Here is a 25,011-nt window from a genome sequence, read left to right as displayed (position 1 = left end):
GTAGAAAGAGGAGGTTGGTTGGTCAGTCATTGTAGGGAACAGCTTGGGACACCTGGTAAAGATGAGAGCGTGCACATCCTGGGACCCAGCAACTTAATTTGTGGGACTGTATAACCTGGGGAAATTCTTGAACATGTTTCCAATAGGGATATTACATTTATAAGATAGTCTGTTTTACCCTCAGTAGGGCAGTGGGCACAAAGCTTTTGACTTATTCATACCACTGAATACTATATAACAATAAAGGTTAATGATACAGATCTGTATGCATCAACATGGATAAATCAAGACACATAAAACTAAGTGGGCCGCTGGTAGGTAACGAAGTAAGTTCTGGAGCTCTAATGCAGAGCATCGAAATTATAGTCAACATTACTGCATTATAAACTTCCAAGTTGCAAAGAGGCTAGATCTTAAGTGTTCACAATACAGAAAAGAAGTAATGAGGTGACATGATAAAGGCATTTGCTGACCCCTACTATAATAATCACATTATTACAATACTACAGTCACCGCAATTTGTATCAAATGTATCAAACCAACACAGTGCACACCTCAAACTTACACAAGGTTATATGTCAACTGTATCTCAATTAAAAAAACAAACAAACTAGGAAAAGCTAGTTGCAAAGAGTAAATATATAATATTCTATTTATATAGTTGAAAAACAAAAAACAGTGGTTCAGTACTTATTGTTTGCAGGTATCTACAAAAAAGCATCCTTGCCGGCTTGAGGACATTGGTTCCTTGCGGGGGAGGAAGGGAGATCAGAAGCAAATGTGGCAAAGGCACACGTCTGTGTATCTCTCTTTCCTAAGCTCTCTGTGATGCTGTCCTCTCTCTGCTTGAAATTAATATGTAACTTTTCTTCTTTCAAATAAGGAATCTTCTTTTAAAAATGAAGAAAGAATTTGGAATTGAACAGACTTTGATTCAAAGGCTGCTACCCACATACCCCCATTCCTTTCTCTAATCCTGTTCCCTTGTCTGTGGAACAGGATCGTGGTAACTTCTTCGAAGTTGTTGGGAGGACTGGTTGAGGGGATATATGCCAAGTGCCCAGGATGGTACCCACCTTGGTACAGATGCTCAGGCACAGTATTTTGAAATGACTTCCCCGGGCTCACGGGGCTAGCCTGTGCCAGATCTAGGGTTTGAGCTGAGTCTGCAACCGCGCGAGTCCAGTATCTGGGGATACACAGAGACCCGCCAGCCGGAAAGGGCAGGAAGGGAGCCCTCCCAGGGTCGCGGCCCTCACTCCTGCTACTAACCCTTCCCTGCAAGCCTGACTCTGACCAAGCTGAGAAGGGAATGGGGGGCACCTTGCACCCCAGCTCTATAGCTGTCCCCGGACGCTCACGCAGAAGAATGTTTTGCTCCTCAAAGAAGAAAGTTACTTGTGATAATGTTCTAAATGCCTGGTTTGGCTCCACTGGCCCATCGTGACTTCTCCTTTTCTTTCTCTTGTCGACAGCGTCATCAGCAAAGTGGTCCCAGCCCCTGAAGCTAAGCCAGCCCCTTCGCTGAGTCGACCCAAGACCCCGCCACCCGCTGCAGCCCCCGCCCCCGTCCCCATGCATGTCGCCCCCGCGCCGGTGCCTTCACCGCTCCTCACGCAGTCCGCCGTGGCCCCCGCTCTGATGCCAGCCCCGTCCCCAGCCGTCTCCGGAGCCGGAACATCCAAAGCGCCGGTCCGAAGTGTGGTCACGGAGACCGTCAGCACTTACGTGGTATGCTGCCTTTTCTTTCTGGAGCAGTTGAGGAAGAGCCCCTAGGAGCTCACTCTTCCACCATGAGCATGTTCTCGGCTAAGAAGCCATGTCATATGTCATTACGGGATTTCGGAGGATTTGATCTTTATGACCAAAAAGATACTTTCCCCTGCATTTTCAAGCTTTGGGCCGTAGAGTATTATATAAGATGTTTGCAGATTTAGTCTCCGTAAATAATATCAAAGCATTGTTTTTCTTTAGTTTATATTGTTTTATACATATATCAACAACGTCAGTGCAGAAATACAGGGACGGATGGTGATATTTAAATCCCACATTGAATTTCTTGATCAAGCAATTAAATTATTCGCTTCAGAGTGTAAGTTACATCATGTGCACTGATGTTATGGGCCAGATGCTGTTTCTGGGTAACATTGCTAATTACGGTATTTCATTGGCAAAGGTCTGGAATATACTAGCACTCGCATGGTATGGAAACGAGCTTGAGTGCGGAAGCACGTCTGTAGATGGTCAAGCTCGGCTTGTTGAATGAATTCACACTGTTGTCACGGGACTGTTTTCAGGTGTTTTCCCCATACTGAGCAGTATCAGGGCTTAGTCAAACCCTGAAGTCAATCTAGTAATGACACGTTTTTATAAATAGGTCCCTTGGGCACTGTGGAGTGACAGACACACAACAGAAAGATTTTAGGCACATAGAGGCACTCTGTGTGCGATACTGCTGGGACCACCAAATGTGTAGACTGTGGTCATCTTCCGGGTGGCACAGGCCTGTCTGAATAGATAGGATTGGAAAGTAGGACTCAGGGTGGTGGTTATAAATCAGGTAAATATTATATCTCTTTAAGGCATTTTAGAAGGAAGTGTCAATAAATCATTATACATTCGAGGCACTATGATGATATAAAGGATAAGAAGAAAATCTCATAAGTATTGAGAGAGGATATAAAGACATGAAAAATTAACAGAAACATATTATATTGGCAATTCAAGACAAAATTAGAAGATACGATAAAAATCTGTGATCATTGGGGCACTGGGGTGACTCAGTCAGTTAAGATCTGACTTTGATTTCAGCTCCGGTCGTGGTCTCCGGGTCGTGAGATCGTGCCCCGCTTCAGGCTCTGCACTGGATGTGGAGACTGCTTAAGATTCTCTCTCCCTCTGTCCCTCTCTGCTCATGCACACTCTCTCCCTAAAAAAAAAAAGGTGTAATCATCAAATTGGCCCATTCAAAGACCAGTTGTTCTAGGTGTTTAAATTGAGGTCACATCACTGCAAGACGGGTTGGTTGATCAGGAAAGAGTTTATATTTAACCTCTTCTCCCTCCATAGCTTCATCTGTAATGAGGGGGTTCATGTTAGACTAGCTGATCAATACAGTGTGTTCTACCTAAAATTTCTGATTCTCCAGTGGATTTTTGGGCTAACTCCTGGAGATGGATCTGATTGGCATAGGCAGCATGGATGGAAAACTTGTATCTGCTCAGAGACATTTTGTAGACAGAGACCAAAATGTGTAATTTGGGGGAAAACACGGGCTATCAAGCAAAAATGTCACTGCCTAACAGTGGGACTTTGCTATTGTGACTTACATTCCCCGAGCTCCGGTTTCCCCGTTCGTCCCCTATCCAAGGGTTGTTTCACGATGAGTAAACAAAGTAAGATGTTGGAAAGAACTCAGTACACTGGCTGGATGTTAGTTATTAAGGATGCTGGGCCAGTTTCTCGTGTAGCCACAGAGTCACGGCCTTCTCATTTCAAGAGAGGTCACCCAGCAGCCCAGCTGGCCATGCATGGCCACTTCAGGGCACAGGACGCTGGACGTGTCCTACACCCGGATGGCTGGCACCTGGGAACCGGTGGTCCTCTGCCCTTAGACATAGAGGGGGCTAAATCAGAGCCGTAGCGGCCCCGGTTTCTTTGGGAGGCTTTCATATATGAAGCATCAGTGTCCGCAGTACGCCCATCACACACAGAGCCGTTCTTTTCTGAGTATCTACTCAGTGTCGTGTTTGAAAGCATAGAAACCGACTGTTCCTTGCCAAATAAACTGAATGAGACTCTTGGCCTTGTTACTGTAGAAACTTTGAAAATCAGCTCATGGTCGTTGCTGTTTTTGGAAGGCCCATATAGATTTGTTTCTTCCAAATTGGTTTTATTAATGTGGGATTTGAGGAAGCGACCTAATTCGGGATGCTTCTCACTGGGAGCTGCTGAGTTAAGGAAAGCAAACCCCAGAGCACAGCACGTCTATAGCAAATGATGTGAAAACAGGTAGCTCGTTGGCTGTCTGCGCCCCTTATGTTATTTGCCCTTTAGTTGATTGTGCTTTAGTTGAAAATGTCATAAAGGGAATGGAAAGTTACTTAGTAACAGCTCTTTCATATCCTTGATCTTATCAGCCAGTTCAGGAGAAGGGCTTGGCTAATAAGTAATAAGGTGATACGCGCACACTGGGCTGCATACATTAATGCCATGCCTGTGGATGTGACCGAGGAGGCTGCCTGTGGCCGAGCTCCGTGGCTTGCCGAAACACCAGCTGCCACTGCCATGATGGCCTGAATCGGTACCGACCTACGTGCTTACAGTGGTTTTTAGATCAAAGTGGCTGCCGGTCATATAGTTCATAGAACTGGTTCTAAAATGCTGTGTTTTTATGACTTAAAAAAGAGAGTTGAAAAGATTCATCAGAAATATCTTCTCACTGAGTACTTAGTGACTCTCTCTTTTTCACGGGATCCTGGGGTAGTGATGATGGCAATCAGGACTTCAGTAAATTGTTAAAACCACTGGCTCTCTTTTTAGTTTAACTTGTTTGTTTATGAGGTTCACGGGATAAAGTGATAAAGTAATCATTCTTATCCTGTCCTCTTTTTGGTTCTTTCTTTCCCATTCCATCTCTGTTTTTGCCTCCTCCCTCCCCACCCCCCGCCTGCCTGTTCCCCCTCAGATCCGGGATGAGTGGGGGAATCAGATCTGGATCTGCCCCGGATGCAACAAGCCGGACGATGGGAGTCCCATGATCGGCTGTGACGACTGTGATGACTGGTATCACTGGTGAGCACTGTGGGCGGGGCCGGCTGCCCGTGGGGCTCTTCAGGGCACAGCGGTGACCGCCATCCATCCTGGTCGTGCTCGCAGTTCCACTACTGTCCTAGGAGCAGTGCGGGGAGCAGAATCGCAGTAAGATTATCATGGGATTAATATTAAGGCTAAAATCAAGAACCTTTGGACTGTTGTTCTTCAGCCTAAGTTCCAAATATTTTGCCTAGCCCAAACCGTAGGGCTTCCCTTTCCTTTTTTTCCAGTAATTTTCTATGCTGCAGCACTGGGCAGTAGCATGGAGGGAAGCCCTTGGTAGGTGCTTGGCGAGGTGCGGGGCGAGATGGCTGGTCTGCTCTTCATGCCTCTCCCTGCCGCGCCCCCAAACTGAAGAGTCACTGCCACAGTTTACTCCGATAATCTCCTCGTGTTATACTTTAAACATCAGATATAAAAAGATTGAAATCTATTCAGTTGCACGATATAGGACACCTCTAAGATAAAAACCAGGCCTCTGCTCGGAAGAACTAGCCCGTTTTGGCTGAAAGGACGAGTGACCACCGACCCCCCAGCGGGGCCTCCGAAAGGGCCCCCCGCAACCCGGTAGCCCACGCGCCCAGCAGCAGCGCTGCGTGCGCTGGAGCTCTCCAGCCCGGGCGCCACTAAATGGGCCAGGGCCTAAAAATTACTTAATTAAAATTACTGACACACATAGGGAAAGAATATATGCATAAAGCCGGTTGATCTAAAATCTTTTCTCCCCCTGCCCACGTAGGCCCTGTGTCGGAATAATGGCTGCGCCGCCGGAGGAAATGCAGTGGTTCTGCCCCAAGTGTGCCAACAAGAAGAAGGATAAGAAGCACAAAAAGCGAAAGCACCGGGCACACTGACGTGTCCCGCGGCGGGGACGAGCGGCACCGCCTCGGAAGGGAGTTGGGGCCGGCCCGGCATCCTGCGTGCACCCCACATTCCCGCAGAGAGTGGGTCTCGGAAGCCCGAGGACGAGAACACGCCGTCCACCCTGGACCGGGCGCCGCGACAGACCGGCCTGGGCCGCCCAGGCCGCGTGACAGCAGACGGACTCCAGGCGAGCCGTGGCTCAGGACCACCACGCCCCCGCTTTTCTATGACCAGTGACAAGTATTATTAATAAACAGACCATCATCTTCCCTTCTGATTTTCTTTATTCTCTCCAGGGCCTTTTCGCTAAGGTGTTAGCTGAGAAGACAATGTGTCAGCCGCCTCGACTGTCACTCCCGGACGCCGCTAGTCTGTACAGTCTGCAGCCCGTCCCCCTCTCTCTAGTAAGATAATCACAATGACAGAAAAGAAACTCCACTGGGAGTACCGGTAAATATTTTTGTGATGAAAATATATGAAGCTTCCCCACCCCCAGTCCCGTTTTTAGTACTAACATGTAAAATGTTCAGGCTTTTGTGAAATACCTTCTATTTTTTAAGAAAAAGGTTTCTATCATGTCCTGTTTGCTTTGGCGCAGATTATTTTTGTTGACTCGCACGTGGTTTCTATGTCCGTGGCACCTGACCGTGGCGCTCCTCCCACGGCTCTACATGTCATCAACTTGTATAAAACCCCCCGTCCCTGACTAGCTCTCCCCTCATGTAAATAATAAATATTTATGAAGTAGTTATTTTTTAAATTTTTATCGTGTTTAATTCTGGCTTTCTCTGAAATCCACGGTGATTTCAGCCACGTCTGTAATTAACTGCTGTACATACGCAAAGAAGGCTAGAAGCAGAGCCATAGTTCCAAGTAGCCTACCTAGAGCTGAGCCCGTGCTGGGCCCCGGACGCCGTGGGGGAGAGGGCCCTCGCAGTCGGAAGGACGACAAGGCGATTTAAGTCTGTACTTTATGCTTTGAAATTGTTTTGTTATCTCTTAAGTTTCTTTGACTTAACTTTAACTAAACGGACATGTAGATTCCCCAAAAGTAAAAAACAAAAAAACAAAAAAACAAAAAACAAAAACAAAAAACGAAAAAACATATATACTGTAGCATTTTGTGTTTATATTGTTTTATTTCTGCAAATCTGTTCATTGAGATTGTGGTTTAAGGCTGAAATGAAGTATATTATGAATTTTTTTTTTAAAGAAAACTCATCAAATTTCAGGGTATCACAAAACTTTATTATATTACTATACTGCCCACTATTTATTATATGTTATAGATGTCTGAGAGATAAACCAAATATTTTATTTTTAATGTAAAACATCAAATTTAACTTTATTAGCATATTTTAGCAACTTTGGAATAAATATGGACTTTTACTTGATTTTGAAATAATCCCAATTTGGGCCAGTGTAATGGATATCTTGAATGCTAGAATATGGGCTTTGAACCTAATACAAATATATTAATAGAAATTGTGAATTTTTTTAATGCCAAGTAAATTGATATTAGTGTATGAATTAGTCATATTTTAAAACTTATTATGTGGTTAGAGAAATGAGGTTTTCTGCCATGAATGTTAAATTGCAAATCAGTGGAAACAGAGCCGACCTTTTCAGGGTGCAGTATTTCACTGCCCTCTGTGTTCTAGAAGCCAAAATGTTTCTGTCCCTACAAAGAAACGAAGCATCTATGTTGAGCTATGTGTTTTTTGTTTTGTTTTGTTTAATTCATTTGAGATCATCCTAAATACTTTATACAGTATTTTCACATGCACAGATATACCCATTAGTGCTTTTGGGAGAGGGATGGGGGGTGGGGAAGTACAAAATAAAGATTATTGGCTATTTCATAGTTTGCTTTTCCATTTTCTTTACTTAGGATTTAGTTCCCCGAGGCACGGTCAGTGGATCTAAAGTTGCCACGTTTAAGTGAGCCGGTCACACCACTGAAATAAGAACGGAGGTGGCTTGTATAACTTTCCCCCCAATCCTACTGTCGGGAGACTTCAGCCCATAATACATTGAAGGAATTTCAATCACTTGTCCCATGCTATTTCATGGTTGCTTTCCTAAATCCAGTTCATGATTTTATAAATGGCCTTTGCAATAATAAAACCAAAGAATCATTTTCAGGGGGCTGGATAGCTCAAGGGATTAGTAATGGAATACAGAGCCTTTCACCTCGAGGTCAGTGAGTTGAATCCAGTCCAGGTCACTCGAAACCCAAAGCCGTTACCATCTTCTGTCCGCCCCATGGCCTGTGTGACTTGGCCTGGCGGTCTCAGTCTCCGGCGGACCGCCGTCCGCGCACCGGCCGAGGGAAGTGCCGGCAAGTGCACGGGGGTCGGATTCGAGAAGAGAACACCTGTGGTCCAGAGTCGAGTGAGAAGGCTGGGCATCGCGCTTCTCCGTCGGGTCGTATGAAGGACAACAGACGTGGAGCTTAGAGTACAGACGGCAAGAGCGAGCGGATGGGATTCGCTTTGCTGGATGAAGCCGAACAAAAGCAAAGAGGAGGCCGGTACCGGACGAGAGGGCAGAGGAACACCCGTTGGGAAAGTTGATGGAATCCGGAAAGAAGCTTTAAGGGACTCGAGCCTTAAGAAGAAAGCAGGTTCTGGGGCGCCTGGGTGGCTCAGTGGGTTAAAGCCTCTGCCTTCAGCTCGGGTCATGATCTCAGGGTTCTGGGATCGAGCCCCGCATCGGGCTCTCTGCTCAGCGGGGAGCCTGCTTCCTCCTCTCTCTCTGCCTGCCTCTCTGCCTACTTGTGATCTCTGTCTGTCAGATAAATAAATCTTTAAAAAAAAAAAAAAAAAAAGCAGGTTCTGACTGTGGACAGAGGAGAACAGAACTGGGCCCGGGGGCGGGGGGCGGCAGGGGTCTGCCCTCCACAGCTCTGGAAGCCTCCCCGGAGTCCGGGGGCTGCGGGACCCACAACACGCCGGCGAGTGATTTCCTTGGAGGACGTGGTATTTAAGAGGCAGAGGGACACCCTCACTCCCCGCAAACAAGCTTGTGATGAGATCATCGGCGTGCCGAGCCCTCGTGGCCGGCAGAGCGCCATGCCCGTGTGTGACCAACACGGGGTCTCTCTTCGGAAGGTGTCCGCGGCCAAGGACAGGGAGGCTCTTTCTCCCGCAGCTGATTTGTGGTTCCCGGTGTCCCGAAGAAAATCAGTGGCCATCAGAGCATCCGGCTATGTCGGGGTTTTTTGAGAGAGAAAATACAGTGCCTTACTCCGCTGTATCACCTAGACCGCCTTGGTTCCCTTTTCAATAGGGCGATGAGACAAAGGCGCACGAACTAAAATTTGAAGTCTAAGATGAACGCGGAGGTACGGAAACGTCGCCACTAAGAATGTGAATGAATGAAGTTCACGGAAGGCGCGCGCAGGCCAAGTTTCCAACACAAACAGTTTTACAGCCAACCTCTTTAGATCACAGCAGTTTCCCTTAGAAGGTTTAAGTCTCAAAGTCGGTGCATTCCCCTGACGGAAGACGGGACGGATCATGTCCTGAATGAGGTCTCTGCGCGGCGCAATCAGCCGTTCCGCAAGGAAAGGATTTCTTTGAGAATCTTGCATTAGTCGTAGCTAAAAAGTATAAAGTAACTACTAGTCCCTGCGTGCAGGCCGGTGGACGACGCTGGAAATGAGGTCTTCAGAGGGACAGCGACACAGCGCATCCTCAGTATCATTTCAACGTGACATTCGGTTGAGGTGTGAGTGACTAGAAGGCCTGCGATCAGCTACCCTCCAGCCCGGACACGCCGGCCGCCGGCATCTTGCAGAACAGTCGTGGATGCTCCTGTCGGCTGGGGCAGGATCTGCCGGGCACCCCCCAAGCCGGTGCCGAAAACGGGTGAGAGCCCAGTCCGGCGTCCCCGGCTCCGGCTTGTGAGGCTCGCGAGTTGCTTCGGTCCCCCGGCCTCCTGCCACGACACGCCGCGTGTTACAGTGTATTTCATCGGACCCGGAGAACCTTCCATGCTGTTCTTCCGCCCTGGTTCTGTGCACACCCTTATCCCCCCGAGACTGGCAGGGGGTTTCCAGGTGAATAGAGCTTTACGCTTTGAAATGTTTGTGTTTGTGACCAAAGGTTTAAAAGCTTAGCAAGTGGTTCCATTACGGTAGGAACCGGCAGAGCTGACCTGAGGTGAACGCACATACACACGCCACGAGATTTCAACGTGTGAGGCTTTCAGAACGGAAGCAGCGTCTGGGGCTCCGGCCGTGAAGCAGCTGCCTTTGGCCCAGGGGCCTGGGATCGAGCCCCACGTCAGGTTTCCTGCTCAGTGGGGAGCCTGCTTCTCCCTCTCTCTCCCCCTCAAAAAAAAAAAAAAAAAAAAAAAGCGGCAGCATCTTTTCGGTACCTCGCCCTAAACAGTAATTTCCTGTTGTATCCTGGCAACCTTGTCAGTATTTTGGTAAACTTTGGAAGTTTTGTCGGGGTTTTGAGTTGGGTCTTATTTTTCACTAATGGAATGTTTACAATCTTGGGCAAAATGATACAAACCTGAAAAATAACCATTGGTACTGTCCCTTAACGAGCTAACTCTTACCAAGTGAAGTGCTGTGAAGAAAACATCGATGCTGCTTCTAGTTCTCTCACTTAGAACTATCGAAGTACTTATCAGAGGGAGTTCAAATAGTCCGAAAATATTACCAGGTTGTATTCTGATTCTTCTTCTTCTTCTTCTTTTTTTTAAAAAGGCTTCATTCATTTATTTGAGAGAGAGAGAGAAAAGAGAGAGAGCATGAACGGGGCGAGGGCAGAGGGAGAAGCAGACTCCCCACCAAAGAGCGAGCCCGACCCGGGGCTCAGTCCCGGGAACCCAGGATCACGACCTGAGCCGAAGACACACGCTGACCCGCCTGAGCCACCCGAGGGTCCCTCTGTTTGGAATGTTGGTTAAACTTCGTTCGCTGGCTCTGAGAAAGTGAACTCTCTGTAAATGGATTTCTGAACAACCCAATTCCTCACCTGTCCTCTCTTCTGTTAGTTTTGACGTAGCTGTCCGCAACATTCACGAAAACAGACAACAGGCCCAGGATGTCTCACACTCACCCCTCTCCTAACACGTCTCACGGAAGCCTTCACCCGCGCCCTCTCCGGGCGCGCACACCACACGTGCGCTGTGCTCTGCGGGGTGCACAGGGGAACGGAGCCACGGCCGGCGCTGTGGCGAGCGGTCACCGGCGGTCACGTGGGAAACGTGTCCTGCACCTCGCAAAGGGTCCCAGCGGGAAGTTCACGGTCAGACGACCGGTCCCGCCCGCCGTTGACCGGCTGTCGCCACCCAGGTGCCTGCGGTGTTTCTGATGAGCTTCACACGTTAAACTGACGCTTTCTGCTCTGCGCATCTTCTCTTCAAATTCTGTTGAGACGTTTAAACTGAATTTTAAGGAATCTAGCATGAGAGCCGCCAAGAGCGCACTTTCTCTTTTTTCTTTTTTTCTATTTTTTTTTTTTTAAGTCAGAACCTGGATTCGAATCCTGGCTCTGTCGCTCAACTGCTGAATGGGCTTGAACAAGTCATGTCTCTAAGGCTCAGTTTCCTTCTCTGTAAGAGAAGAGAGGAAGAACACCTGCTTGGGATCGCTGTGAACGTTAACGAATTCCCGCACCACCGCACACGGTGGGAGCGCAGTGGGCGCCGGCTAGGGTCCCCGCCGCAGCGTCTCTCTTCAGCTTCCTCCATCGGTACGTACTGTGTTGCTCTCTCCGCAATTTCTCGGTGCTCTGTGAATTCTGGCTTTTCTACGAGCCTCAGAATGTGGGTTTCGACCCCCCCGCCCACCCAAGGAGCGACCTCGACATGACAATCGAGGCTTGGAAAGTTGGACGAGGCAGTAACGAGGCAATTTTCTTATCAAGTGATATGATTACTGGACGACTGGACGTGGACGGTCACCGGGAGAGAGAGACTCCCCCCCCCCCCCGTGTCCTCCTCCAGGACGGGCGCGCAGCTCGGCCTCCACGTCACCGCTCCGGTGAACAGAGGCAGAGAGCGGGAGGAGAGCCGTGCCACCGGCCCAGGCCCCAGTGCCTCCAGCCGCAGGCCCGTCGGAACAATGTCAATGTGCCGCGAGTCAAAACGCAGCTGTTTGGGCATTGGCATTTTCCAATTCTTCCGCGAAACGATCTCGAGGAACTAACCAGAACAGTAAACCGCGCAGGACACGCCGTATCAGCTCACGTAGGTTCAGCAGCCTGTTCTTGAACCACCTCAGGCTTCCGTACAGTAAACATGTCAGAAACATGTCAGATAAGGACACCCAACCTGAAAGGAGAGATTTCTCACGGGAGCAGGGCGGTCCCGGGGCAGGGATGCACTGAGTGCCGGGGCACCCGCTCGTGGCGCCGCTGCCCCTGCAGCCTCCTGGGCTTGTTGCAGAAGCTGCTGGATTCCAGAGCCACGGCACGGTCTCGGGGCTCGGGCTGCCGAGCAGAATTTTCTGTGACGATGGACACGCTCCGTAATTTCTGCACTGTCCAATACGGCAGCCGTGGCCACGGGGCCTCTCGGCACTTGAAATGGAGCCACACCAGCCAAGAAACTGGACTCCTCGCTTCATTTCGTTTTAACTCCTTGAAAGTTAGGTGACCCCAGGTGGCCGGTACCTGCCGACGGCCCGGGGCAGTTCCAGAACATCTACAGGCGTCGCTGTTCCCGGCCCACACCCTGCGGTTCCAGCCTTCCCCGTCCACGAGGACACTGTGGTCACAGCCACGCTCTCTAACTACAGGATGTCTTTGCACGTCCGTTTTGAAACAAAGACGTCCTGTGCGATCTGCATATGTTTGCTGCTGTGACACGCGAGGTCTCTCCAATGCCTGTTCGGATGTCAAATCCAGAGGTGAGGGGAAGTGTGTGTTGTGTAATGGAACCCAACTGGAAACTACTGGTGTGTTTTAAAATCACTTAGAATAGGAGCACCTGGATGGCTCAGTCGGTCAAGCATCTGCCTTCGGCTCAGGTCACGATCTCAGTGTCCGGGGATCAAGTCCTCTCCTCTCAGCTTGTGCTCTTTCTTGCTATCTCTGTCTCTCCCAAATAAATAAAACCTTTTAAAATAAATAAATAAGTAAAGAAATAAATAATAGACTAGGCCTAAAGTAAAAAGAAGAAATCAAATAAGATACAAAAAGTCGGCGCAGGGGCGCCTGGGTGGCTCAGCGGGCTAAGCATCTGCCTTTGGCTCAAGTCATGATCCCAGGGTCCTGGGATCGAGCCCCGCAGCAGGCTCTCTGCTCAGTGGGGAGCCTGCTTGTCCCTCTCCCATCCCCCCCTACTTGTGTTCCTGCTTTCTCTGTGTCTCCCTCTGTCAAATTAATAAATAAAATCTTAAAAAAAAAAAAAAGGAAGCACAGAAGCTATCCTTTTCAGATTGTCTACCTCTCAAAAGAGCAGATTTTACCAAGAACAGCAGAAGGACGCCTCTCCGGCAGGCAGAAAGCCCGCGGCCGGGCCGGGTGGAATGAGCGCACTGACCCCTGCACAGACAGCATCTTGAATTGCAAAAGTCGGGCTAAAACAAAAAGGAAGCATGGATATTGCTTATTGTGGATAAAATGGAAAAGGGCAAGCTGAAGGGTTTGTTCTCAACTTGCTAACAATTCTCCGTTAAGTACATCCTTCGTGTCTCCAGGACTCTGAACCTACATATAAAGTCTCAGTTGTCAGGGGTGTGTATTAGACTTCGGTGAGAATGTTGTACCACGTCGATTTAACCATTCACAGGAACACGGGGTGTACTCGTTCATGTACACACAATCAGCCTGTGAACACGGGAGCTGCTTCCGTGGGCTTGGTCACCCCTAGGAGGTGGAGTATAAACAATATATTTCAGCATCCACTTCATTTCTTGGACGGCGAGTTATTTTTTCAAGCATTTTTAACGTGCAAATCATTGTCACCGAACTTTGTTTCGAATCCCTAAAAATAATAGAGTAGGTCCACTCACTGGTTGCAAAATACCAGGGCCCCTCGGAGGGCTCCGGCTTACCAGACCACCGAAACAGAGCTGACCCGTGTTTCAGTTTGTGGTCACGGACAATACAGGGATTTAATGCAGCTGAAATCCTGACCGGGTTTGGAAGTAGATGGGATTTCTGCCCTGAGAGGCTGTTCACCCCCTTTCCCAAGTCCTGGGTCCCATTGTCCGCTGCCCACTTTGTCTCTGAGAGGCGTATCAAAGTCTGCGTGCATAGATTCATCCGAAGGACGTCCGTACAGAAACACACAGTGTCATTACGACGTACACCTCCCAAGGCTTCATACTTACCTCTATGGTGTCGAATGTTGTCAGTTATGCAGTTTATAAACACAGAATTCCCACGAAACTGACTACCATGCTGAGCGGGTACCATGCACTTGGGAGCAAGATGAGAGTCTGCAAACTCCCGTAGCTTAGTTGGGTTGCTGTCGTCCTCAAAGAGCAGAGGACAAAGAGGAGGTTTGGAGCTATACCAAAGAAAGGTCCAGGTGAGCCGGCTCCCCCAGTCCCTTTCCAGGCGTGATGACAGCTCGAGTCACAAAAACAAACCTCCCTCCCTCGCGCCCTTCCCTGGTCTTCGCTGGCAGGGTCTGATTCTTTCCCCGCCCCCCGAGAAGAGCTGGGCTTTCGCGTGAAGAGGAGTCATGTCAGCAGTTGGGCAGACGAGGTGTGCAAGGACGAACGGAAACCGTGCACCTTACGTAAAGAAGCCACACGGGCTGAAAAGTGCTAGAATTTCAGTAACTTGATTATTTGGACTCAGGTGAGGGCATTAGATCCTGGAGCCAAAAAAAAAAAAAAAAAGAAAAAAGAAAGAAAGGAAGGACGGAAGGAAGGAAGGGAAGAAAAAGGAAGAAACATGAATCATGTTGTACCTAAGCCAACCCACTAATCGGGAATGCAAATATGGTAGTGAGATATTAAGGCGCTATGGAAATGCAGCCGAACGGTGAACGTGAAAGTAAACACTCCAAATTCCCCTGCCCCTCTCACACCTAATCTGATAGAGCCACCCAACGGCTTCAAGCAAGCGTAAGCAGAGACGGCTCCCTCCGGCTGCCCATCGCACGCTCTTAAACGGACTTCTGTTAACGACCCAGTTGAATTATCTCCTGGGACCCGTGTGAGAGTTTCGGGTGGGCCACCTCGCAGTCAAACCCCCCCCCCCGCCCCGGGAAATGGAAAGCACCATGTGATCGCCCAGGTCCACCGTGGCTCTGGTTTCAAGGTCTTTCCTGAAAGCTGGCCACGTCGATAACCTGGTTTCCACGCTATTTATTGCCTGGGAAGGAGGAAGGGTTGAGCCCAGCCCCTCTGGGACGTGAACTTGTGGTTCCAGGGAGTCTGGGGAATCAAATCTCTTGCTTTCAGGACGGCGCTGCCCCAAAGAGAGAATCCAGCCAGAGCTTTCTCTTAGAAGCAAGATGGGAACTGAATTACAATAGCTCTTTCTTAGTTGTGACACAGTAACAAAAAGAAGAAGAAAGGGGAAAGCTTTCCCTCGTACTTTAGGACACATTTCACCTGTGGCTTTTGCAAATAGCAATTTTTCTACATTAAGAATGAATTCCTTGTAATATTCTTTTTATTAACTGCAACATCATTTCATCCAGGACCTCCATTTACTGGTGGCAAATCTGGTTAACTTCCGAGAGCCAGTATCACTCCGGCCATCAAAATGGATTAGTCCGCAGGTTGGGGAAGATTAGACGGTCAGGTCAAACCCTGCCCCTCCGCCCCAGCATTTTAGCCAAGATAAAATTCAAATGATGTTTTTAGTAAAAATGATTGCCCTCTTTTAAGAGATTGCATTAAAGATAACAGCGGCAGGATAATTTCTCGGCCACCGCACAGGAGTGCGGTCTCTTTGTAACGGGATTTACGAAACAGCTGCCTTCAATGTACTCAGAGGCTTTGGCTTTGGGTGAGTTCTGGGCAAACCGTGACTTGTGGGCCCATCTAGTTAACACAACGATGAACCCCAGCAGGCAAGGCTTATTTAAAGATAGTGACGAAATGTACCCCCTCGGACTCTGAAAATAAATTCTTAGGCTGCTTTCAGTTTGGGATAAGATTTTACAACTTCCAACGAGTCACGGGCAGGAGCATCTCGGGCCACCGTGTTCCTGCTGAGTATCGAAAAGCAGATTTTCACCTGTTCGTAGCTCCTAGAAAAACGCCTGCATCGATCTGCCCTTCTGTGGAAGAGGCGTCTGAGAAATCCCTTTCCTCAGACTTGCTGGGGCTTCAGGGGACCTGAACCCAGCCCCCCAACACCTGTCAAGGGGCACCTTGCTGTCCAGCTCTCGCGGACGCTTGAACATTATTTAGAGAAAGTCGAGTACTGACACACGGTGACGTGTGTGTCCTCATGCACAGAAAAGGCTTCCCCCTCACTCCAAAGAGCTAAAAATTGGGGCCCCGTGCCCGGCACTTTAAATAAAGTTGCCTGTTCCGGGATTATTTATCATGGTTAGTGGTCGGCCATCAGTCATGAAAAGTTAACAAAGACCTATTGGGTTTATCTACAGGCAGCTAAACAAACAGATCTTGCTTCTCTGTTATCTTCTTGTTAACAAAGCCCTATCAGGATGTTCTAAACATCCGCGTTTACTGCACGGGGGTCCTTTATCTAGGATGATATATGGCGAGCCCATCAATTAGCACCAGGCTTTGTAGATACCTGCCACTATTCCAGAGCCGGCCCGCTCTTCCCTCTCCCTCTGCCCCCCGGGCGCTGTGGGGGCTTCTCCGTGGGGTCACCGCCCCCCTCCTGGCCTTTGGTTCATCCGGGTGGCAGTGGTGAGACGGTCAGAGCGCCTCGGGGACCGCTGTCCCGAGAACGCTGCTAAGAAGGAAACAGCACACAGAGAAAGAGGAGCTTGTGGCCCAAGCGTTTGGAGAAACAAAACCCACTCAGCTCATGCGGCTGGAGATCCGGAGGCCGAAGCTCTCATGCCGGGTGTGTGTCTGAGAGAAGGGAGGGAGCCACTCAGCAGAGGGGCGTGGAGATTCTGTAACTTTCCTCCCCGATCATCTCAGCTTAAAGACTACCCCCCTCCCCTCCCCAGTGCCCACAGCATAAAGCTTGACCTTCAAGGCCCTTCACGGTCGCGTGCCCAGGCCCCTGTCCCTTCTCTCCTCCCCTGGGGGGCGGGCCACAGTTCTTAGTTTATTGATGTTCCCGGTCCCCTTCCTCAACCCCGTGCCGCTGAACTTGCCCGTTCCTTTCTGGAACGGCCTTTGCCGCCTGCTCTGCTCCACGAGCTCCTAGGCATCCCCTGAGACCCGGTCAAGTGTTGCCAATGTGGCAAGCACTGGGAGACACTCCCGGGCCTTCGCACCGACGTGTCACACACTCAAGGGAGTGTTCCCGGTTTCTCCAAGGGTCTGTTGGCTTGGCTTTCTTGCCGCTCTGCCCGTCCAAGTTTCTGCCGGAGAAAGTCGCCTACTTTGTAGTCTCAGAGCTCAGCGAGGTGTTCATGAGGAGAACACGATGTCGAAGGAGAGGAGGAGGGATACGTGGATGAGAAGACACGCTCACCCATCTGGGGCTCCTCATCATCCTACGCTGAGGTCTGGCAGGACGGAAGCAAGTCCGCGGAGCTGTGACAAGAGCAGGGGTCGGGCCAGGTGACCGTGTCACCTGTACAGAAGGGACACACCTATTGGCCTAGAGGCTGTTCTAAGCATTTAGTGAGCGTATCTTGGAGCCCATGGATGTTGGGATGGATGCTATTACTAGTATTTTATGATAATATTGTTACTGGTTTTGGTGCCAGTGCCTCACCCTTAGTCATCAGCGGGACTGTCTCCCAGGACAGGCTTTCCAGCAGTTTCCCCCAAGATAGCTCAGTTGGGGGGTGAGTTGTGTGACAGGCACTGCCTTAAAACCCAAGGGCGGCAGGCTTGTCAGCCGCAAAGCAGGCCGTCCGTGAAGGCTCCTGGGGCCTCCGACACCGTCCTCCCCACTCACCATAAACTGGCCCGCGGCTTGCAGCTCCCGTGAGGCCGCCCCCTGCGCCCCGAGATCTGGGCCTGTTCTCCCACGGCTCCTCGGATGCCTGGCTCCCGCACTCACGCGGACCCGGGTCTGAGCCCGCCCTGCCGTCCTCCCGGCACAGTGCGGAAGGTACCCGGGAGCTGACCTCTGACCCTCGCGGTGCAGAGGCCGGACGTCTTTCTGCTTCCTCCTGCCCTCAGCCCTCTCCCGGCAGCTGGAATCGGACACGCTCAGGATCTCATCCACACGGGCCCCCCAGCCATGCCCCATGTCCCCTCTCCAACCGGCCGCCCTGCCTCAGTCAGACTGCTCTAGAGGCCGGCATCCCGAAGCCCCTTTGGGAAGGCCTGGCCGAAGGCGGGCTGGAATGAGGGCTCATCTCTCTAGATGAAGTTCCTGCGGGAGGAAAAGCCTGCTGACTTGCAGAGAAAGGCGCACTCCTCTTCTCTCCAGGATCTCCCTTGCACTAGGGGTCCCACCATCCCTAGAGTGGGGGTGCTGTTGATGGGCTGTGAGGACACCCCCCCCCACCATCGTTTGGTGCTGGTTGGCCTTGAGCCAGGTGCCTTCCTCCTGGGACAGACAACGCCACTTCTGTGGCCAAGCAGAGGATCCCCACGCTCTAGAAACGGACAGGAGTAGGGGGCCCCCTTCGGAGGGCTCCCTCTCTGGCCTTCATCGCCGCCTGCTGGTGGACACAGGCCGTCAGGCAACCCCCGGCTTGGGGAGAGAGGTTGACCCTTGGAGCCCCCCTGGAGCAGCTTTTGTACCCGCTGACCTAGGAGCGCAGCCCCTGACCTTTACCCTGGCACACGTCTGTCCCTGCCAGCTCTGCCACGACACCTTCCCGACCAGCAGGGGGTGGGGGGCGATGGGAGTGGCCCGGAAAGCCCTTCTTTGAGCGGGACCCCTGGTTGGGGGCTGGGGCAGGCTCAGGGCAGCGGCAGCGGGATGGCAGCAGCAGGCGCTCCGGGGGCTCTAGGAGCCCACGAAGGCAGTCACTGTGGCAGGAGGCTGGCCGGATCTCCATCTTTCAGGCTGAGTTCATAGAGGCCTCTGGAACCCAAGACTCCCACCCTAGGGCCCCAGTGGGTCCCCCGCTCCCATTACAAGAAAAAAAAAAAAGAACAAGACAAAGGCTGGGAGGCTGAAAGCAAAGAAAAAGGAAGGAAAGGAGAGAGGGAGGAATTGGGAGAAGATAAGGGAAACCGAGGCACTAGCCATCAGTGGCCTTCCTAAACTGCCCTTAGGTGGGGGCTGCCTTCTAGTTTGGGGACAGAAGGTTTGCCATTCTCGCTGGAACTTGCACCAGTCTCCAGGCTGTGTCCTTGAATGACTGGCCCAGACGCCCCAGTCTTCGGCTCAGCCCACCCACCAGCCCCACCCCAGGCCCCCGTGGGAGAAGACTGAGAACCAAATCCGTGCATTCCCCAGTGCCCCCCGACTGGAGGGACACCGGGCCAGGAACGTGCGCCGCCAGCAGGCCCTTTTCCAGGGCCAAAATGGGAAGAGAAACCCAAGACCCCTGTGCTCCCTGCACGGGCTCCTCTGGAAGGGCGGGCAGGCACCCCGGGGAGAGGCAGCGCCCAGGCTGGAGAGGAGAAAGGTGTGTAGCCCAGAGGGGACACAAGGTGACTGTTCATCAAGGCGCGGGTCGGTGGAGGTGGCCCGGCGGGGGGAAGCCCGTTCCCCTTCGCACTTAAGATGTTGCTCCTGCCTCTTACGCTCCAGGTCCCGGAGGTGGTGCTGAGAAGACCCCGGGGACCGATGGGGACGCGGGGAGACCTCTGGCCCCAGCGCGGGCAGGCTGGCAGGTGCCGCGCTCACGGTTGTCCTTGTGGGGCCCGTGCTCCCTGGGCAGTCGCTGCCAACGCGGAGCAGGACAATGCCACCCCCGCTACAAGTGCAAACTAGTTTCTGTGTTGGGGGAAAAAGGAGAATAAAAGTTTAATAAACGCGTGCTGTGTCGTGAATGACTTTGTGACGACCTCTGCTGCAAATGGCCTATGCATGCGGAATAATGGTCTCCTTGCAGAGAGGGAAATAGCTTAGCGCTATCGTCGTTGCCTCGGTAACCATCAGAGCCCCCATCTAGCAAGAGAGAAATGAGTTATGAAAAGGCTTGAGTGAAGAAGGGATTAACACATGATCCCAGGGACAGTATGTCAATCAAAATCAACTGAGAAATTACACTGCTCTATTTGAGAATTTCTCCGGAACCCGAACGCTAGTGGAGTCGGGTGCGTAATTTTTTTTCCTCTTTTTTTTTTTTTTTAAATTTGAGAAAGAAGGCGAAAAGTAGCATCGTGATTATTAGTCTTCATGACTATCATTGAGAATTACACTGAGGGAAGGGAAAGACTTCCCCGAAGAGGGTTATTTAAGAAGACAAGCCCCCCCACCCCAGCCTCAAGGCACCTCGCTCTTGTGTCCTCCTGGACCCCCCCCCATCTTGTCCCGCACCCCTCTGCCCCTCCGGCCTGGCGCCTGGACCCCCCATCCGCAGTCTCAGGCGCCCCCCGACGAGAGGCCTGGGGCCTGGCGCTCGGCCTGGGACGCACCCCCAGCCGCGCGCGAGGAGGGGGATCTGGGGGGCTGAGTGCTGGGGGGCGGGTAGGACGGTGCGGACCGGGGGTCCCAGCCCAGGGGCCTGAGCAGCAGCCTTCGAAGCAACCTCTGGCCGGCTGCCTGCTGCCTGCACTCCATCTCTGACTCAGCGTGGGGGGAAATAAGCCGCAGAATCCGCCGCATCCCCCGCCCCACCCGTGAGCCCCCATCCGTGATCCCCCACCCCGCCCCCAGGCAGATGGGGCTGAAACGCCCAGGCACGCAGACCCCGCGCACGTGCGGGCGCACCACCCGCCACCCCCACCCCCTACCCGCACCCCTCCCCCGCGCCGAAACCGGGTCAAAAATAAAGGAAAAAGACACCATAAATGGCACGCAGCAGGCCTCGGTTAATCGATCTCTAACCCCGCGCGGTCCCCGCTCTCCGGCTGGGACTTCCGCTCTGGCGCGGGAGTCAAGAGTTTGGGGAGCAACCTCAGGCCGCTCCCCACCCCCCTCCCCGTCCCACAAAGATGTTCGCAAACATTCAGAGGCGCAGGCCCCGGAGGAGAGACCGCGCCGCGGGAGCGCGGGGGTGGCTGCAGGAGGGGAAGCTGGACGGTGACCCCAGGAGAGCCACCGCCTTCGCGGCCACCGAGCTCTGGGCCCTGCGGGAGCCCCGCAGTGCTGGAGTCGAGGGTGCGGGCTCCCGCTCCTGGAAGTCTGTCTGGCCAGCGCCTGGGGGCCAGGTTGGGGCGGTACCAGGGTCCCCAGGGGGGCCTCGGGGCAGCAGAGCCAGGCACGGGGGCCTCCCCACTCGCGGTGAACCGCCCTGGGCCCGCAGCCCGCTCTTTTGTTGCCCAACAGGCAGGGACCTTGGCCATCGTCTTGACCAACGCCCCTCGGTCAGCAGGTGGGGAAACCGAGGCCTTGAGCTGGTAACAGGGACTGAAGGCGCACATTGACAGGGCCGGGACCAGAGCCCGACTTCTCAACTTCACTTCAGAAAATTGGCCTCTTGGAAAGAACGAACTAGTTGCAAGGAACTTTCCTCCACCTGAGAGCTTCCTTGGCCCTGCGAGGGCGAGGAGGTGGGCGGCAGCGCGCTCTGCCCACCCGACCCGGGGCTCCGGGTGCCCCGCGCGTCCCCCAGCGCTGCGGCCGCCCGCCCAGCCTCCCCCCGCCGCGCGCCCCACACAGGTCCCGGCCCCGAGCGCCCGGCGCGGTTAACTGAGCCGCCCCGGCCCCGGCGCTATTCGATATCCGCCTCCGTGATACTCCTTCAGAGCTCGCAGCGGTGACGCAGGCATTGGACAAGTCCGGCCTGAAACCGAAGCCCTGCGGACGGGGGGAGATGGGGAGAACCTGATAGCTGGAAACTCGTTTTCTCCAAAGGCTTTCGGGACATTTTAGCCCGGTTCCGGGTCCCCGGAGCGCCAGGGCGCCGCCAGTGCGGGTGTAAACGCTAAATGTCAGCTATTTGTTCCAATGATTGGCATGAAAACCGACTCTTTCCCGTCCTCTTTTCTCCCTCCTTCCCCCTCTTTCCTTTCCCTTCTCTCTCTACCCCTCAGGATTCCCACAAATACTCATTCAACCAGTGGCTCCTCTAATCCGCCTTCCCTTCCACCCCGCCGCCCCCCCCCAGGTCAGAAAACCTCACTGGAGAAACGCAGCCCAGCAGTATCCACCGGGAGGAGGGGGGCACTTGGATGGTTTGGCTCCACTTCTGTGTGCCAGGACCCACCCCCCTGTCTCCTCTTGCTAGACCCTTGCGTCTTCCTGCTTTTCCTTTCCCTCTGTCTCTCTCTTCACTTTCTTTTCCTTCTCTCCTGGGTGGGGTGTGTGTGTGTGGGGGGGGGGTTATTTCTTATAAACAGCGATGGGCAGAATGCAACGGTGTAGTGTATTAAGGGGAGCAGACCAGATGAGCAGATAAGAGAGTCGCCTGGTTTCAAAAGTTCCAGTTTCTGCTTCAGGGGAGCTGCCGGACTGAGCGCCTTCCTTAGAGGACCGGCAGGGACCTGCTCCCCCCCCACCCCCCACAAGGGAGGAAGGGCCACCCAGTTGAGGCTGACCACTTGCCACTCTCCCCCAACCCCAGCCATATTCCGGATCTCCAGCCCAGCCCCCTGTAACCCCACTCCCCAATTCTTCCCGTAATAATCCTCTGACTCCAGACTCCCCCCCTTCCAAGACGCTGGTCCCACCTCTCCCCACCCCCCCCCAGCCACCATAATTCTCCATTTCTCTTATTCGTTCCGTCTCTCCCTCTAACTTCTTCCGTTGTAACCTGTTCAAACTCTGATTAGTGAAGCTTCATTCTCCTCACTCACGCCTTTCCCCAAAGCCCCTCTCTCCCGTTCTCCCTCCTTCTTAAAAGATTTTGGAGCCGGGAAGATAAGATATGCAATCCTCTATCGGGAATCCTGTAATATTAAAGATCAAATGTGGCATCAGTGGAAGACCAAATGCAGAGAGAGACAAAAGGGGGAGGCTGGGAGATGCTCATCAGCTAATTACAGCTGCAAATATTATGCAAATTTATCTTGGCACAGAAATGGAGCGCGCGAGTTTAAGTGTGGAGATAATGCTGGAAAATTGAATGTTCATCTGGGCATGGGAAATGGCCCAGTAGGCTCCATTGGTCTGTTTCATCTAGGGAAGCACCGTTTTTATACTCCTATCAGATCATCCGCACTTCACTGGTTGGGGCTGAGAAATTAATATTACTTATAATTGATACTTGAAATTCTTGGAGGGATGTGTCCTAAAGAGAGGGAAGAGAGGAGGAGAGGGAAAGGAAGAGAGAGGCAGGAGAGGGAAGTCATGCGATATTTAATACAAAATTGGAACTAGACATCTGAAATCCACTGTAGTAAGTAAAGTGAACAGAAAGATAAGAAGAGAGTAGTCCCATAAAATCAGGTCTCTCCCCCTCTACTACCACCTAAAACCTGAAGCGTCCTTATCGTCAAGATCCAAGTTTTAAAAATCTGTAATGGTCTGGATTCCTACTTTGCTTAGGAGTGTGGGACCCGATCAGGAATTGGCACTAGGACTCCAGATAGCTGGGAACCTAGCATGATCCCAGGAGAGGAGAGCTGAATGGTGGGAGGGGGTTACTGACCAGAACTCTTGCAGGTCTAAGCAGAGAAAAAGTGGATTTGGCTCTACAGAACCTGCTCCTGGTTCTGCCCCAACCGCAACCCCACTTCTGTCATCTTGACCACCCGTGCTCAGCATTCTTCAACCCACTCTAGAACTGTCTGGGAAATGACATTCCCGGAAAACAAACCACGTTGTCACACTTCAAAAGTAAAGGTCTCCAAGTTTGGGAAGGAAGGGAGACAATAGGACGAGGGTGAACTGAAAAGAATCTTAAAAAATAAATAAGTAAAATCCTGCCCTGCCCCCCTGCCTCCCAGTATAAAAATCTACTGCAACCTAGAGAAATGTAGGGAATTTCACAGATGAACGTTATTCGGATACAAGCCATCCAATTACCAAGAAATTATGATCTGACGTCAGGAGGAACAATTGGAGAGCGAATATGTATGAATCTCCTCTCCCTGGTTTGCATATTTGCAACGATTGTTTAATCCAAGCAACCAGAAAGTAATCAACAAGCTCAAGCTTAAAGAGCAAATTACCAGGGACTCCTGCCCCTTCTACTTCCTGAAGCCGGGAGGTTGCTAGTGTTAGATGTTGGGAAGGGACTCCGGGTGTAGCCTGGGATTCTGAAATCCATCCTGAAAGAGGCAGAGACTAAAGCCTGTTGCATTTAGATGGCTTTTGTTCCTTTGGCGTTAGGGCAAAATACAAAAGAAACAAAAATGCCAATTATCGTAACTAATTAACCATTAAATGAGATGTGTGTCCTCTTCTTTCCAACTCTAAAATGGAGGGAAGATGATGAGGGTAGGTACAGGGGGGATCTGGGAGAACAGGCAGATCCACCCACCACTCTGCTGGGGGCGGGGGGAACCCTATGCACATTCTGCATGTGTTGACAGACAAAGCCAGAGGGGCTGAATATATAAATAAATATATATGTACTTTAAAAAAGAGAGCAAAGAACAAGAGAAACCTGGAATTGATTTTTTTTTCTTGTTTACTTGGAATGGGGCTGGAGTGGGCAGCGGTCAGGGTAGGAGCTGTGTGGGGGCAGGAGATGGTGAGGAGGCAGGAAATCTCAAAAAAATTAACGTTATTGGTATCTTTCTATATAAAGATGCAAATGGCATTTTATCTTGGCTCTGTGCTTTAGTCAGTGTTTATGATTAATTATCTCCTTTTTCATAAAAATAAATCATGTTAAAAATTAGGATCTTGGGGCTGGGGAGAAACTAAGCGCTGGTTTCAGGTCGATCTTGTTAATTTCAGCCTGAAATTGACACACTAATTAAAGAGCCGCGTGGTAAGGCACGAGCAGGCAAGATTATACCAGGCTTTTTTTTTTTTTTTTATCAGATCTACCTTATATTTTCCCAATTAAAAACTGCAAAAAGCAGTTTCATTGCCCCAGGATAAAAAATAAGGGCCCCCTTTTCACAACGCTGGCCATCACTTTCTACCATCAGATTCATTGTGATGTATTAGATGCAATAAATTATCCCATGTAACAAAACATTGGGAGCTGAAAGGCAGATAATCTGGAAAGCAGAGATAAGGATTCATTATTCCAAATCATTATGAATCCAACGTTGCCTCTGACTTCTTTCTTAATCAGCTCCTCTGATCCTGGATATGTGAGCAGTACAGATAAGGA

At 51.3% G+C, this 25,011-nt stretch overlaps 1 protein-coding gene across 1 annotated transcript in view; it reads left to right on the top strand.

Moving 5' to 3' along the window:
• Positions 1–7,528, top strand: part of TAF3 (TATA-box binding protein associated factor 3) — a 170,952-nt gene extending 163,424 nt beyond the window's left edge. Inside the window, exons 5-7 of the mRNA XM_080812158.1 lie at positions 1,476–1,731; positions 4,688–4,794; positions 5,555–7,528. Coding sequence (XP_080668284.1) covers positions 1,476–1,731; positions 4,688–4,794; positions 5,555–5,669 — 478 coding nt within the window. The 3' untranslated portion in view covers positions 5,670–7,528. The remainder of the gene's footprint in view (positions 1–1,475; positions 1,732–4,687; positions 4,795–5,554) is intronic.
• The last annotated feature ends 17,483 nt before the right edge of the window (positions 7,529–25,011 follow it).

The sequence above is a fragment of the Martes martes genome (genome assembly GCF_963455335.1).
Source record: "Martes martes genome assembly, chromosome: 8".
NCBI lineage: Eukaryota > Metazoa > Chordata > Mammalia > Carnivora > Mustelidae > Martes > Martes martes.
Note: the sequence above shows the minus strand (reverse complement) of the source record. Positions and strands in the feature narration are given on the sequence as shown.